This window comes from Parasteatoda tepidariorum, chromosome 1 (assembly GCF_982258835.1).
Source record: "Parasteatoda tepidariorum strain Cologne lab strain chromosome 1, Ptep-v5.0, whole genome shotgun sequence".
Classification (NCBI taxonomy): domain Eukaryota; kingdom Metazoa; phylum Arthropoda; class Arachnida; order Araneae; family Theridiidae; genus Parasteatoda; species Parasteatoda tepidariorum.
Genome location: NC_141755.1, coordinates 104,342,091 through 104,356,973, shown reverse-complemented (window position 1 = coordinate 104,356,973; position 14,883 = coordinate 104,342,091). Strand labels below are relative to the sequence as shown.

General features: G+C 27.0%; 1 protein-coding gene across 2 annotated transcripts in view; it reads left to right on the top strand.

The window, feature by feature from the left end:
• GramD1B (GRAM domain containing 1B) overlaps positions 1–14,883 on the top strand; it is a 158,038-nt gene that overhangs the window by 121,850 nt on the left and 21,305 nt on the right. For both annotated transcript variants that reach the window (XM_087150077.1, XM_087150075.1), the window contains exons 3-6: positions 2,521–2,830; positions 5,549–5,633; positions 9,580–9,683; positions 14,001–14,177. In XM_087150077.1, coding sequence (XP_087006203.1) covers positions 2,521–2,830; positions 5,549–5,633; positions 9,580–9,683; positions 14,001–14,177 — 676 coding nt within the window. The remainder of the gene's footprint in view (positions 1–2,520; positions 2,831–5,548; positions 5,634–9,579; positions 9,684–14,000; positions 14,178–14,883) is intronic.

The following is a 14,883-nucleotide window of genomic DNA, read 5'->3' as shown; positions in this document are numbered from 1 at the left end:
CACAGTTCCCCTATCTATTAACACGGGACAACCGGTTTTGCTATGCAGAGAAGACTGCAGGTTAAAATGCGACTTTTTACGTGCAGAACCGTCAGTGGGTTAAACTCTGATAATTTTACCAGTATGTAATTATTATTTAAAAATTGAATTGATTTTATTCAAAGTGGAAAGAGCAAAGGGGGTAGTGTTTTTAACAGATGGTGGCTTATTTTTACAAACAGGGCAAATTTATTGAAATGAAAGAGTAAACTGGGCAGCCTGGACTTCTAAAAACACTCAACAAGGATAGAAAATCATTTTTTGAGAACAAAGAAGAAAATTATTTAAATAATTAAAAATTTAAAAAAAAACATAGAATGTTGTTGTCAGATCATACAATTATACCCACAAATTAGGTACTGCTTTTTAACATTGCATGTGCTTTTAATATTGTATCAATTCAACCAAAGCAAAATACTTCAATACATTAGTCCTATACAATAGTAATATTGTATTGATCAGGGGTCTGTCCAGGCCAAATTTTCTACCGTTTAGCGGTACCCTCAAAAATTCAACTTTAGGAAAAACTAGTTTCACAAAATACGTTTTCTTAAAATTTTATTTCTGTATCCCATAAGAAAGATAAATCATATTTTTGTATTGATTTTTTAATATAATTTTTAATTTTCACAAATTGTGTCTAAAATTTCACAAAATAGCTACCATTCAGAAAAACCTAGACAGACCCCTGTTGATATATTTTGGTTAGGCTATATTAATACAATATTATAAAGCATTCTAATTTGCTAATAATCATGTGAGCTGACACTGAGATTATATCTTTTTGATACTTGGTTTTTTGGCTTTTATTTTTTTTTAAATTTTCAAAATTTTAACTATTTTTAATTTTTCTTATCTTTTAAAAAATGTTTTTCCTTTCTATTTATTTCCTTGTTTTCTTTGTATTTGTATCTTATTATATGGGTTCTAAGCGCTTGCGGTAAAACTTATTAATTCTTAATTTTCTTTCTAGTTTTTTTTAAAAATCTTATACAGTAAACTCCTGATTATTTGCGGATTTGGGTGGCTTACAGCTGATTTGCAGATTATTTGTAGAATGCTTAAAAAAACACACATCAACAATTTTTTAATATTATCTAATACCTACATTTTTTAAAGAACCATTTTGAAACACAAGGGAATAATTACTTTAAACAATTTCAGATATAATGCTTTCATTTTTAAAATTTGAAAAATTATGAATTATATTGAAAAATTATGCTCTCATATTTAAATTTTTTATAATATAGAAGTGTTTTTAATATTTGTCTTATAATATGATAATTTGTAATTCTCAATATTTTGGCTGTTTCAAGATATTATTAAGTACATTAAAAAACACATATCCAACCTGATCTAAAAACATAAGTCTGAATCAAATGAGTATGTATATATATATATATATATATATATATATATATATATATATATATATATATATATATGTATGTATGTATGTGTATATATATATATATATATATATATATATATATATATATATATATATATATATATATATATATATATATATATATATGTATGTATGTATGTATGTATGTGTATATATATACATATATATATATATGTATGTATGTATGTATGTGTATATATATATATCTATATGTTGAGAAAACATGGAAAAAATTACAGTTCAATAAAAAAAAAGAGAAGAAGAAAATTAATAAAAATCTGGGGGGGGGGGAAAGATATCTTTTCATTAACTCACACGATTATATCAGCAAAAAGGAGCACTTTCTAATATTGTATCAATATAGTCAAAGCAAAATATATCACTACAATAGTGTGAGGAGCACTAAAAAGAAATATTTTTGAAACTAAATAGAATGGAACACATTAAGTAAAAATATCACGTAAAAGCAGAAAATAAAGTGTAAAGAAAAACAGAACGAAACATAAAACGAAATCTATAAAGCGAGTAACGAATTCAAATGAACTTGCACGAACTTATTGATATATTTTGCTTTGGCTATATTGATACAATATTCGAAAGCACTCCTTTTTGCTGATATGATCGTGAGAGCTGATTAAAAGATTATATATATATATATTCCTCCCCACTTTTTATTAATTTTTTTCCCTTTTTTCATATTTTTTCCGGAGTTTTATTTCTTTTTCCTTTTTTTTATTGTTCTGTTATTTTTTCCATGTTTTCTCTATATTTTGAACTTATTTTATGACTTCTATTTACTTGCAGCTTATGCACAGTTAATAAAACTTATTGTTTTTCTTATTGTCATTTTTGTATTTATCTATTGTGCATATATATATATATATATATATATATATATATATATATATATATATATATATATATATATATATATATATATATATATATATATATATATATATATATCCCTCCTTGATTATTAGTTCTAATTTTTTTATATGTACCTACTTTTTTCTTAATATTTTGACTTTATTTGTCTTTAAATATATTAACAGAACTCATTTTTACAGAAATAGCCCAAACTCTGGACCTGAAAAGGATACCAGTAATCAAAAGAATTCGGATGCTCGAAGCTCCACTTCCGTATCCTCTTCATCAAAGTCTGAGAAAAATGTAGACGGGGAACTGCAAGTGGATGGGAAGTGGACCACCAATAGTCAAGACAACTCTATATTTGCTGATAATTTAAGTAGGTCTTCAGAGTCCGGAAAGTCTGTCGACTTATGCTCTCAAAAGTCTCCAGAAACTCAGTCGGTTAAATCAACCTCCAAAGTAAAATCAAATGAGAAAAAGGAGAAGAAAAAGTCATCTTGGTATAATGTTAGTATCTTTTGAAATCTGCTTGAAATAAACCATCAGGGTTTCCACTTCACACGGAAAACCTGGAAAATACAGGGAATTTAAAAATAACAGAGAAAATGCAAGCGAATTTTGATTTATTTTTCTTTACAAACTGGGAAAATACAGAGAATTTTGTTTCTTATTTTTGTCTTTTAAAAAATGGTGACCACTCAAAACATATGGGATATTTAACCATGATATTTCAGCTTTACTAAACTATTTCATTTACTATAGCATTATTTAAGTATGTTTAGCTGTTTTTCCAGCAATTAAAACTAATAAATATAGTAAGCTCAATATAGCTCACACAAGAGCACAATAATTGTTATGTTCCCTCTTAATATATTGTGTATAATATGTACAGGGAAAACACGGTGAATTTTTTCCCCAGATTTGAGTGACAACCCTGAAAAGTCACTTCTTTTTTCCTCTGATAAATATCAGTCTAAAGATAATTAACATATGTATTTCCTTTAAAAACAATTTAAATGGTTATTTACGGAATGACATACAGTATCTGCTTTATGTAATGATGTTGGATCTGATAATATTATGCGTCCTTAATGTCTCTCAAGCAAAATTAGATGTTAATGATGCATTTAATCATATTTTTTAAAATCATTTTAATTAACTGTAAATATCTACCTCCAATGTTTTTTGCTCATTTATGTAGTAATATGTGTGTTAGACAATACAAGATTTTTTTTCCTTCCAATTTGATGATTATAGCAAAATAAATTGTAAACTGACCTTAATAATTAGATTTGTGTTGTTAAAATAAGTTTAATTTAAATCACAGGAAATCTTATATACTGCAAAAGACTTAAAAATTACAAACTTTCTACAGGTAATGTTTTAACTAAACTACTCCTACTAGTTAAATTTTTACCATTAATATTGCAAAAAAAAGAAGCCTTAATTAGTTAAATGCTAAATAATTATAAATGCCTACATAATGGGACAAAGATTATTAATGGTGTCTAATCAATTTGAGCAGATATTGTTTAGCAGACTTGATAAAAAAGTAAGTTAAAGTTAGTTCTGCTCCAAATGTAAGTTTTTCTATAGAGACTTTGGTTGTTTTATTATGCAGAGTGTGCAAAATAAAAAAGGGACCAACCTTAGTAATTTTTGATCTAATGATTAGATCTTCGCGTTCTAGGACTTCATCTAAATGGCTCAAGGGAGTGCCCTCAAATATCCTAATTAATGCATGCAAACGATATTTTAAGTTACGAAATAGGACTCAAAAACATACTTTCTCTAAATAAAAAATTTTTTTTGTTGTTGACAGATTTGGATATTTGACCCCCAAAATATGGTCCCTATAGTTTGGTTAGTGAAGCGATTCAAAGTTTGGACTGCTTAATGTTAATTTTACTTTTTGTTAGTTTGCCATAAATCTAGGACTTTTTGCCTACAGTTATAAAATTCGCTTATCCAAAGAAAATTCCATCCAAAAGATAAATTTTAATAATTTTATTATTTTATTAAAAAATGTTTGAAAAAATTTTGAGTTGTAAGGTATACAATTTTTTACATTTTAAAGTATGTCATTTTAAATGGCAAAATACAAAATTTCAGTGAAATCAATTAAGTAGTTCCTGAGAAATTAAATTTTAAATATCTGCCCTTTTTCAAAATTAAGTTTAACTATTCAACCGATTTTGCCCAAATTTTGTATTTTGTCATGTTAAATTATATTCTTTAAAATGATGCAAAAAAAAACTGTACCTTACAATTCAAAATTTTTTCAACCATTCTTAAATAAAATAATAATAAAATAAAAAAAATATTTACTAAAATTTAATTTTTGCATGGAATTATCTTTGGATAAATGAATTTTATAATTGGGTGCAAATGTTTTTTAATTTGCTTAAAAAGTTCTGGAGATATAGCAAAATTAATATTAAGGGGTCTAAACTTTGGAACACTCTCCTGACCAAACTATTGGGAACATATTTCACAGACTGCAGCTACCCCCTATATTTTGGGAGTAAAAAATCGGAATCAGTCTAAAAAAATACATGTTTATTAAAGGAAATTATGTTTTTGTGTCTGATTGCGTAATTTAAAATATCGCCTGCACTTATTAATTACCATGTTTGAAATTACCCTCTCAAGCCAATAAGATTGAGTCCTAGAACGTGAATATCTGATCATTAGATCAAAAGGTAACCATTGTGGTAATTTTTTTTTTGCACACTGTTCATTACTGATTTGAGCAGTTTCTTTTTTTGGAATATCAGTAATAAAACGAATTTGTGAGGATTTTTTTAAGACAGTAACAATAAGAGAAAAAACAATAAATCATACCTGTTATATAATGAAAAATTATTTGAGAAAGTAATTCTGTTAAAAAAAATTTACTCTAATAAAAAATACAAATTCTAATGCTTTAAGAGTTAAATTTTTTCATGAAATGAATTGTTTGTTTTTAATGTTTTAAATTTGAGTTTTTTGCTTTAAAATGTTCATCAAATATTTTCAGATATGAGTAATTGATTTAGTTTCTTTCAGTGTGAATAAAAGTATTCTTTTTTGTATTTTTACCCTTCTAAATTTTGTAATATTAGTGTAGTTTAATTTATCATGAAATTTAATTAAGAAAAGCATGTTGTTATAATTGTATTCACGCTTATATTTGTCTTTATGCATGCCAGAATTTCCAAATTATATTTATTCCATTTTTTGCAGATGTTAAACCCCACCTATAAATCTAGAAGTGATGATTTCAAGACCCTCTTTAAAGATCTACCCGACTCAGAGCGTTTGATTGTGGGTTAGTGCCATCATATTATTTTTTTGCCTTTATAAATAATCTTTCATATATAATATTAGATTTATGTAAAAATGTCTCTACTTGTAACTTTTCTCCAGGTTTTCAAAATTTGCAGAAAGCTTACTTTTTACAATAAATAACAGGAAAACCTGGAAAATACAGGGAATTTAAAAATAACTGGAAAAATGCTGGGAATTTTGAGCTTTTCTTTAGAAATTGGGAAAATACAGGGAATTTTGTTTCTTATTTTCGTCTTTTAAAAAATAATAACCACTCAAAGTGCTATGCATGGGATATTTAAAGATGATATTTCAGCTATATTAAACTAGTTTATTTGTTATAGCATTATTTGTCTTTAGTATGTTCAGCTGTTCCTTTTTTCTTCAAGTTTTTTTAGCAATTATAACTTGCATAGTTAGCCTAATACAGCTCATACAAGAGCACCCTGATTGTATTTTTCCTCTTAATATGTTATGTATAATATGTACAGCAGTGTTTTCATCGCACAGAAAAAATGGGTGAGAATTTCTCACCCTTTCTCAAAAACAGGGTGAGATTTCGAAAAGTTAAGTGAGATTTCTAAAAATTAAAAGAAAAACACAAAGAGACTTGAAAAAAAAATCATTTCTTTAATTATAATACATTTTTAACATCTAATTTTTAAAGCATTGAATATTTTTGCTGCATCATCATATGGAAAATGTTCTACATCTACTTTTTCTTCAGCTATTCTCATTAGGTTGCTCAAATGCGTATTTGTTTCGTTTTGATCGTTTCTACCCACATTTGTTTCATTCTCATTTGTCCGTTTCGGAGTAGAAGATATTGCCTTCACAAGGTATTTGTCCATCTTGCATTAATGCGCAAAAAATTTGAACGTCTTACATGAAGAAACCTTACGGTAAACACGTGGTTGCAGAGAAATGCGTTCTGAAAGAGGTTCGGAGGGATGGTGTTCTGTTGTTCTTAAAGGTTCTGAAAAATCCTGGTAAATAGGGATGGGGCAGATATTGAAAATAGAGAAAAATCCAAGAAGAAAAGTGAAACTGATTTTTTTCTAAATGGCGCAATGCGAAAGTTTTTTCAAAATGCGAGAAATTCGTGAATTTTTAAATTGGTTTATGGAATGCGCGATTTTCTCGCGGTAATCATTTTTTAATGCGAGAAAAGAAAAAAATATGCGAGATTCTCGCGTTCTCGCTCCGTAGTGAAAACACTGTGTACAGGGAAAAAACGGGAAATTTTTTTTCTATATTTGAGTGGCAACCCTGTTAAATTTGTCTTGAATACTGACTATTATTATAAAAATAAGGCTGAATTTAACTTGTTTCTTTATAGCATATGTAAGGCAGATTAAAAATCTGTTCAAAAAATGATGAGGTTGTCAAAATTTTATCTAAATTTTTTACACTGTTATATATTTTTTGGAATAAATTATTTTGCAGCCTGTAATCATGTATTAAAGGTTTGAAAATTTAAGAAGAAAAAAAATTCAAAAATTTTTTTGTCTTTTGATTTTTATATTGTTCAAATTTTAATTTAATTAAGGAAAATTACTTGAAAATTTTTGAAAATAATCAATTTTATAACCTCAAATTGACAAGCTAATTTTATGAAAAAACTAAAATCGCTAGTAATTGAATGTAAAAAATGAGTTAATTATTTTTTTTAAAGACTTTTTTTTTTAAATTTTAAATTAGGTTTTTATTTATTTATTTTTTTCAATATTTTAAAACTTTAGTTAAAAATTATTTATATCCTATAAATATAAATATCTTTGGAATATCATTAAAAATGAATTGTAACAATACGCATGAAATAACATAATTGTGTTAAAATTGTTATACAATGATGCATGTAAATGCATAAGAGTATATATATATGCATAGGTATTGCATAATCAAATTATTGAGAATGGAAATTTTTTGAAGTAACTAAAAGTTGTGTTGTCTTATGTAAGAAAATACTTACATTAACTGTAGATTGTCAAACATTTCAATGCAGGTCCATTTAACTTATCTAATTATCATATAGATTAATTTAACTTATCCAATTATAACATTAATTAATTTAGCTTATCAATGGGCTATTCCATAGTTATGGATGTAACATATGTTGACTTTGAATATGTATAACTTAATAAAAAATCCTCAAACACTTATAATATTTTTTTGCAGGGATTATTTTTCTGGTTCTCTGGTAACTAAAATAACTAAAACTTTCTAAATTTCATGAATTTGAAAATTTAAAAAAAAAAAAAAACAAAAAAAAACTAACTTTTATGGTTGTAACTTATGCATAAGTTAAAATTGCACGGTGGGTAATTAATTTACATATTTCTAGAAATGGTATCTCCTGTCCGTAGTGTATGAAAGCGCTAATTATTTTACATGTCTGATGAAATAATTGCAGGATCATATGTACGTATACTGAGCTGGGCTCGATGAGAATCTTGCACTTTCGTGTGCAACTCTGCAGCATTTTGCAAGATATTCTCAATTTCAGGCTCCATTTTCCTCCCTCTGATATGGAACCGAAAAATTTCTTTTAAAATCTCTATTTTATGGTGGCTAATATAATCAAGAAAAGAGTTCTTTATCAGAAACTAGTTATTTTATTATGATCATGAAAAGTATTTGTAAACTATTTTGCATTTTGTTAATGTATATAGTGCTTAAAAATATTCATTTAGTGCTTAAAAGGTGCTTAATTTTTGTTGAATAATTTGGCTATGCACCCTGTTTGAAGTCATAATTTTATAGTTTATTTAAAATTTTAGAATAAATAACTTAATTTTTTGTCTTTAATTTTACTAAAAATTAAACTATTTATTTCCTGTCATTTTGATGCTTTTCTGTTACCAGATTTGATTATTTAATCAACATCAAGGGTAGAAATCAATAAAATTTAGTCATTGGTTTGAAAGACCTGTTATTAAAAAGATATTTCTAAGTCTGTACACACTTTCACTAGTTTCTATACCTGTCTTTATTAGTTACTTAAGTTAATAAAGTGGATTTGTAAAAAAAATTATTATACAGATTATATGTAATGCCATAATTATGATGAAATATGTCATTATGTGACAAGAACCTTAACCAAAACATAGCAATTTTAATGAATGAACACCAATTTTAAATTAAATTTAGAACAGTTTCCAGAAATAATATTTCTCATAAATATCACTATTTTTACAAACAATATAATAAAAAACTATCTTGCATGAAGTCAAAATTTAATAGTTTATTTAAAATTTTAGAATATATAACTTCATAAGTAGACTTTAATTTTATCAACTATGAAACTATTTACCATATACCTGTCATAGTTATTTAAGTTAATAAAGTGAATTTGTATTAAAAATTATAATACAGATTATATGTAATGCCATAATTACGATGAAATATGCTATTTTGAGAAAGAACACTGACCAAAACATAAAATGAAAAAACAAAACAGCATGTCATCCGTTTTTTATAGTTTGTCTAAAATAAGAACTCCTCCAGACATTCTTCTGTACCTGTGGTAGTGACTATGGTAACGAGGTATGACTATTTCAAGTAGGGGTGCGGGGTCACTGTTTTGAAGGGTTTTCACTCAGGTCTTTGAGAGAAATCGTATCTCTTTCTTTGGTCTATTGTGTTAGTCCTTGAGTGAAACTACCCTCTCTAAAATGCGCCATTCTTGTTTCCATAGCACCAGATGACCTCATACTTTGTGGTGGGAGGAGCTCTTAGCTTAGTAAAACTATACATTGATTGCGGTTCGGGGGGACACCAGCTAATTATTTTATGGTGGTCAGAGTCACATTTTAGTGGTCTTAGACCTACGAACCACTGTTAAATTCGACAATTAACTTTAAGTTGAACTAATTAAACTTCAAATTTATGCTAATTACATTATACTACATTTTAAGAGTGTAAATTTCTGCTGTTCTTAATTTCAGACTATTCCTGTGCATTGCAGAAAGATATTCTTGTACAGGGAAGGCTGTACATTTCTCAAAATTATATTTGCTTTTATGCTAATATATTTCGATGGGAGACTTTTGTAAGTTATTTTAATATTACAATTATTTTGTTGGGCATGCCAGTAGTTTTTTAACTGTTTTACTAATTATTGTTTATGTGTGTTTTAGAAGAAATTCATGTTTAATACTTACTGAATGAAATGTACTTGTTTAACCGTTTCCCTGATTATCCCGAGTTAGCTCAGGTATTGCAAATATTTATTATCCCGAGTAAACTCGGACATAGCAGAATTCGTCAATACGTTTTGTTTTATCGCGTTTTTATTCGGCCGGAAAGCAAAATTTTTTCATATGTTACGCTTGTAATTGATCATTTTTTGTCCTTATTACGTGGGCAAATGTAGCAACGTCCATTAGATTTCAGAGCTTTCTTCTGAGAAGTAGGTTCACTTTTGTCTTTTACGTCGTTGCATGCATCCGGGCATCTCTTTTGGCAGTCTTTGGGTGATGAATTTTTCTTTTTTCCACAATGTTCAGTTATCTTTTCCAATAAAATTATCGTTGTTAGAAGCATCTTCTTGAGTGGAATCTTCTTTAAATTCTGATTGTGAGTCATGATCACTCATAATTTCGAGATCAGAATTACATTCCGCTTCCTCATCAGAAAAAATGTCTTCCTCACTCTCAACCTCACCCAAAAGCTTTCGCAGCCTCTCCAATTCCTTTTCGTACGGAGTCGCCATGTTGCAGCTAAGAAAAAACTCACAACACAAAAAGTAACAATGTTTAAATGATATATTTTCGACTAACGCGAATAGGCGCGTGGGGTCCAGTCACACCCCTAACTTGATAACACCGTTGTCAAAGAAAAAATAATGACCCTTTAGAATTCGTAATACCTGATATAGGGTGGTGGGTGTATAAACAGGGTGGCCACCCACCTGGAAAACCTGGAATTATCAGGGAATTTTTTTTATACTGGAAAAAACCTGGAAAAATCAGGGAAATATGGATAAAAACCTGGAAATTTTAAAGAAAAGCTGGAAATTTTTTCTTATATATTTTTTTAATTTCACTAATTTAAATTATTTGCTAATTTTCTTAATTTAAATTGTTTCATCCATTACACCCATATTTTTTAGACAGAAATGTATCTCCAAACAGTTATAATATCCTCTACTTACTTTGCTTTCTTCAAAATTTGCTCCATTATAACCCTGTTAAACTAGAATACAACATAAAATTCTCCCATGCAAATGTAGTATGCAGACTATGGGACTGTGCAATTTAGGAAAAGCAAAGATTATGGTGGATTCGGTTTTTAAATTCTGTCCGTGGGTTTGTTCACACAATGATTCAAGTTTATTCGCAATTGAGAGTGGTAATTTGTTTCTATTTTGACAAAATGAGAAAATGTTTTTGTATTTTTAACTTTATTAAATTCTCTAAAAGTTAGTTGGTTATAATTTAATAATAATATTGCACTCTTATATTGCACTATTTTTCTGAAAGCTTTTGAACTCCCATTCAAAGAAATCTGTAAATTATTTTTTCTCAGCAAGCCAACCAATCACGCATTTCCCCCCATCACTAACAGCAATGTTTCTCGAGAAATTGTTACAATTCTTGCATTAATGCTAATTTTTTCTATTTCATTTTAACCTTTTATAGTATATTTTTATTTTAAAAGAAGTTTTTTTTAGAACTAACCATATATTGATATCAAATTTTACGGTTTTGTTGGTAAATATTAGTTTTTTGATTAAAAATTCGAATTGTATAGTTATCACAATATCGAAAGTTCGTAAATGTTGCTTGCATTCCAGAGATGATATTTCAAAACTATTCCTCTTTTTACCTCAAAAAGCTGACAATGAATAAGGAATATATAGGAAACATATTAAATGATATATATACATAAAATATATTTTTTTTTATTCATATGTGTTTAGTCAGGAGAAGCAAAACGAAACTTAGTGTTTTAGTTCTGCACTGTACAAGATTCCAGTTGTTCAAACAAAAACAATTAACTATGCTAAACTAAAAAACTGTGCGTTTAGATTGGAATTCTTTAAATGTTTTAATTTCAAAGAACCGTTATTTAGAAATTTGACTTGAGATATTGGTTTAAGGAAAATATGATCAGTGAATTTTATAAAAAGCACTGGTAAGATGAAATACAATATAATGCAGTATATAGTACAGCTTTATATTGAAATGTAATTACAGTGATTCACAAAACTGTTGATACACTTTATGACTTTCAATGAAATAAGACTATCCATTAATTAAAATGAATGTTTCAGAATGTATATTTAATGATAAAAAATGTGTTCGAATCGTAACAAAACTGAATTATTTTAAATGACAATATGAAATGTTTTAAAAACAAAGGAAAAGTTTATTTTTAAGAATCAATCATCAAAAAGTGACAAAAACTTTATCCCACAAAAGTCATCATACACTTTTAAAGAAAAAACTTAGTCTATTAGTAAATCTAATTTTTCGTTAAATTAACATTTAGTGGAGTTTCCTTTAGCATCTACAATAGCTTTTAAAGGTTGAAAATACGTGTAACTAGTTTTTTTTTTTTGTCAGGTGAAATTCGTGCAGAATATTTTTTTAAAATTTTTACAGAAACTTTTACAACACTCAATTGCAAATTTATTAATTTTTCCACAAAATTTATAATTTTAATCTCTGATATGAAGTCCTTCTTTTAAGCATTTTATCACATATTGCACAGTTCAATTGAGTACAGTAAACTAATTTAACATATTCATCACTGATTTACCTCTTATGAAGACAAATAATCAAATTTGGTCTATTTTATTACGACCACAAGTCATTTTTAAATGATAAAATAAAATATTACGGAGTTAGCAAGCAAAAGTTAAAATATAATTTTGCTATTATAGGTTTGATACTAAATTGCTAATAAAGAAATAAGAAATGAAATGAAAAATAATTAAATAAAAAAAGCAATTCACGATAATTTTAATTCTGAGATCCAAAACATTTAAATGTGTGATGACTTTCGTGGGGTAGAATTTTTGTTACTATTTGATTAAAAAATTAACTTTTGCTTTGTTTTTAAAATATTCTGTGCAGTTTTGCTAAGAATAGATTATACATCTTATTATCAAATACCCATTGTGAAATATTCATTTTAATTATTGAATTTTTATTTCCTATTTCAATATAAGTTATAAGTGAGTGAGTACTTTTGGGAGTCACTGTAATTATTAAAAATTATTGATATATAATCACCTGAAACGGTTTTCTTTTCCTTAATGAAAATATATTAAACAATACTTGTCCAAGGTTTTATTGGTTATTCTGATTTTGTCATTTTGTAGGTACACTTTGAGCAAATACTACTTAAAGTATCACATTAAATTCAATAAAAGCAATTAAAATTATTCAATAAAAACAATATATTCTGCAAGCTAAGCATATTTTCTCCACGTCTTAATTTTTTAAAAATTAATGTTGTACCAGAACATTAAAAAATAATAAAAAAATATCTTGTAAAAAAATAGATTTTTTTCAAGATATGTTTAAAAAAATGACATTTTGAATAAGATATTTTATAATACAGACACTTTTCTTGTACACATCCTACACTTTATAAGAAAAAAGTTAAAAAACACAAACCTGGAAATTTTAAGATTTTTACCTGGAAAACCTGGAAAAATCAGGGAAATTTGAAATCTGTTTTGAGTGACCACCCTGATAAAATTAGACTACTGAAAAGAAAGAAATTTCAAGGTCAATAGAAGAAAAGAAATTTTATAAACAAAATCATCTGGGGTCCATGTGGACCCCTGCGCGTCCTGCCGGGTTAATTGCAATTAAATAAAATATTTGGAATAATAAATGGAATAATTTTATGTAAATTGACCTAGAATACCTGGAATAATTCAGGAAAAACTTTCTTCTCTTTGAGTATGAACCTTGTTGTTTGTAAAATATATTTCTCTCTATATTTTTCCCACCTTTGTATATTATGAGGAAGAAAAAAAAATATGAAAAGCAAAATAATTTATTTTTAGGCTTAATATGGAAACTGTGTGTTAGATTTCTGCTACAAATTGTTTAGATATTACTGAACATTAAATTTAGATTTTACACAATTTATTATGTTAATCACTTATTAAATAAGATAAATTTCACTAAAATATTCAAGAAATACAGTGACCAAGGAAATGCAATTGTACTTTTAAATGAATTTTTTTAAATAATTTTAATAAACAATGCGAAATTTAATAATAAATTATCAATTTTGTTTTTAATTTTTTTAAATTTTGATGATACAATGAGAACATATGAGATACTGGTCAGGTACCAGGTATATCCCTACTTTCTATATGACATGGATGCATGGTATGTTTTAGGTGACAATAAAGTGCCGTGATGTCACGAGCATGACGAAAGAAAAGACTGCGAGGGTGATCCCGAATGCAATACAGATAAGCACTGATACAGAAAAGCATTTCTTCACATCATTTGGTGCTAGAGATAAAACTTTCTTGATGCTTTTTCGCATTTGGCAGAATGCGTTGCTTGAACAGGTATTTCAATAAATTGGATTAACTTTTTTCCATATTTTAGGATAATTTATTTTATGAATAATGTGTGTAATAAGGGATATAACGAACATTCAGCCTATACCGGCCTTTTGCTGCTTATTCTGTTGGTCGAATATTCAGTCAAATATTCAGCAAAGTATTTCTTGTAACAGTATTTTACAGAAATTGTTTTTTGGAATTTGAATAGATTTAATAAGGAATATTATTTTGGAATTAGAATTGATTTAATAAAAAATAGCCCAATATCATATTTTTAACTACACATTATTAGAAATAGTTTTTACACATATTTGTTGTGTTCTTAAATTAATGTGCATGTACATGACTTGCAAATTTATGTTCCCGTTGATAAATGGTAAAACAAAATTTGAAGAATTGAAACTGGATTACTTTTTATAATAAACCACGAATTTTAGTACTACTTTTTAAAAATAATTTGCAGGCAAGTCAATTTCGTCCTTTCTACTGCACTTTTTGGTATTAATGATTGTCTTTTTTCTTTTCCTTTTTTAAATTTTTTTTTTATTATTATAGGGCAGCATTTTAATGAAACATTTCTGATAGACTTTATTCTTTTATTGTCCCATGTTTCCTGTATGGTGATATAATGGAGTCATTATGAAATGACTTAACAATGGAAAATAATCTAATTTAATTAATTAATTATATATATTGTTAAGAAATTTCA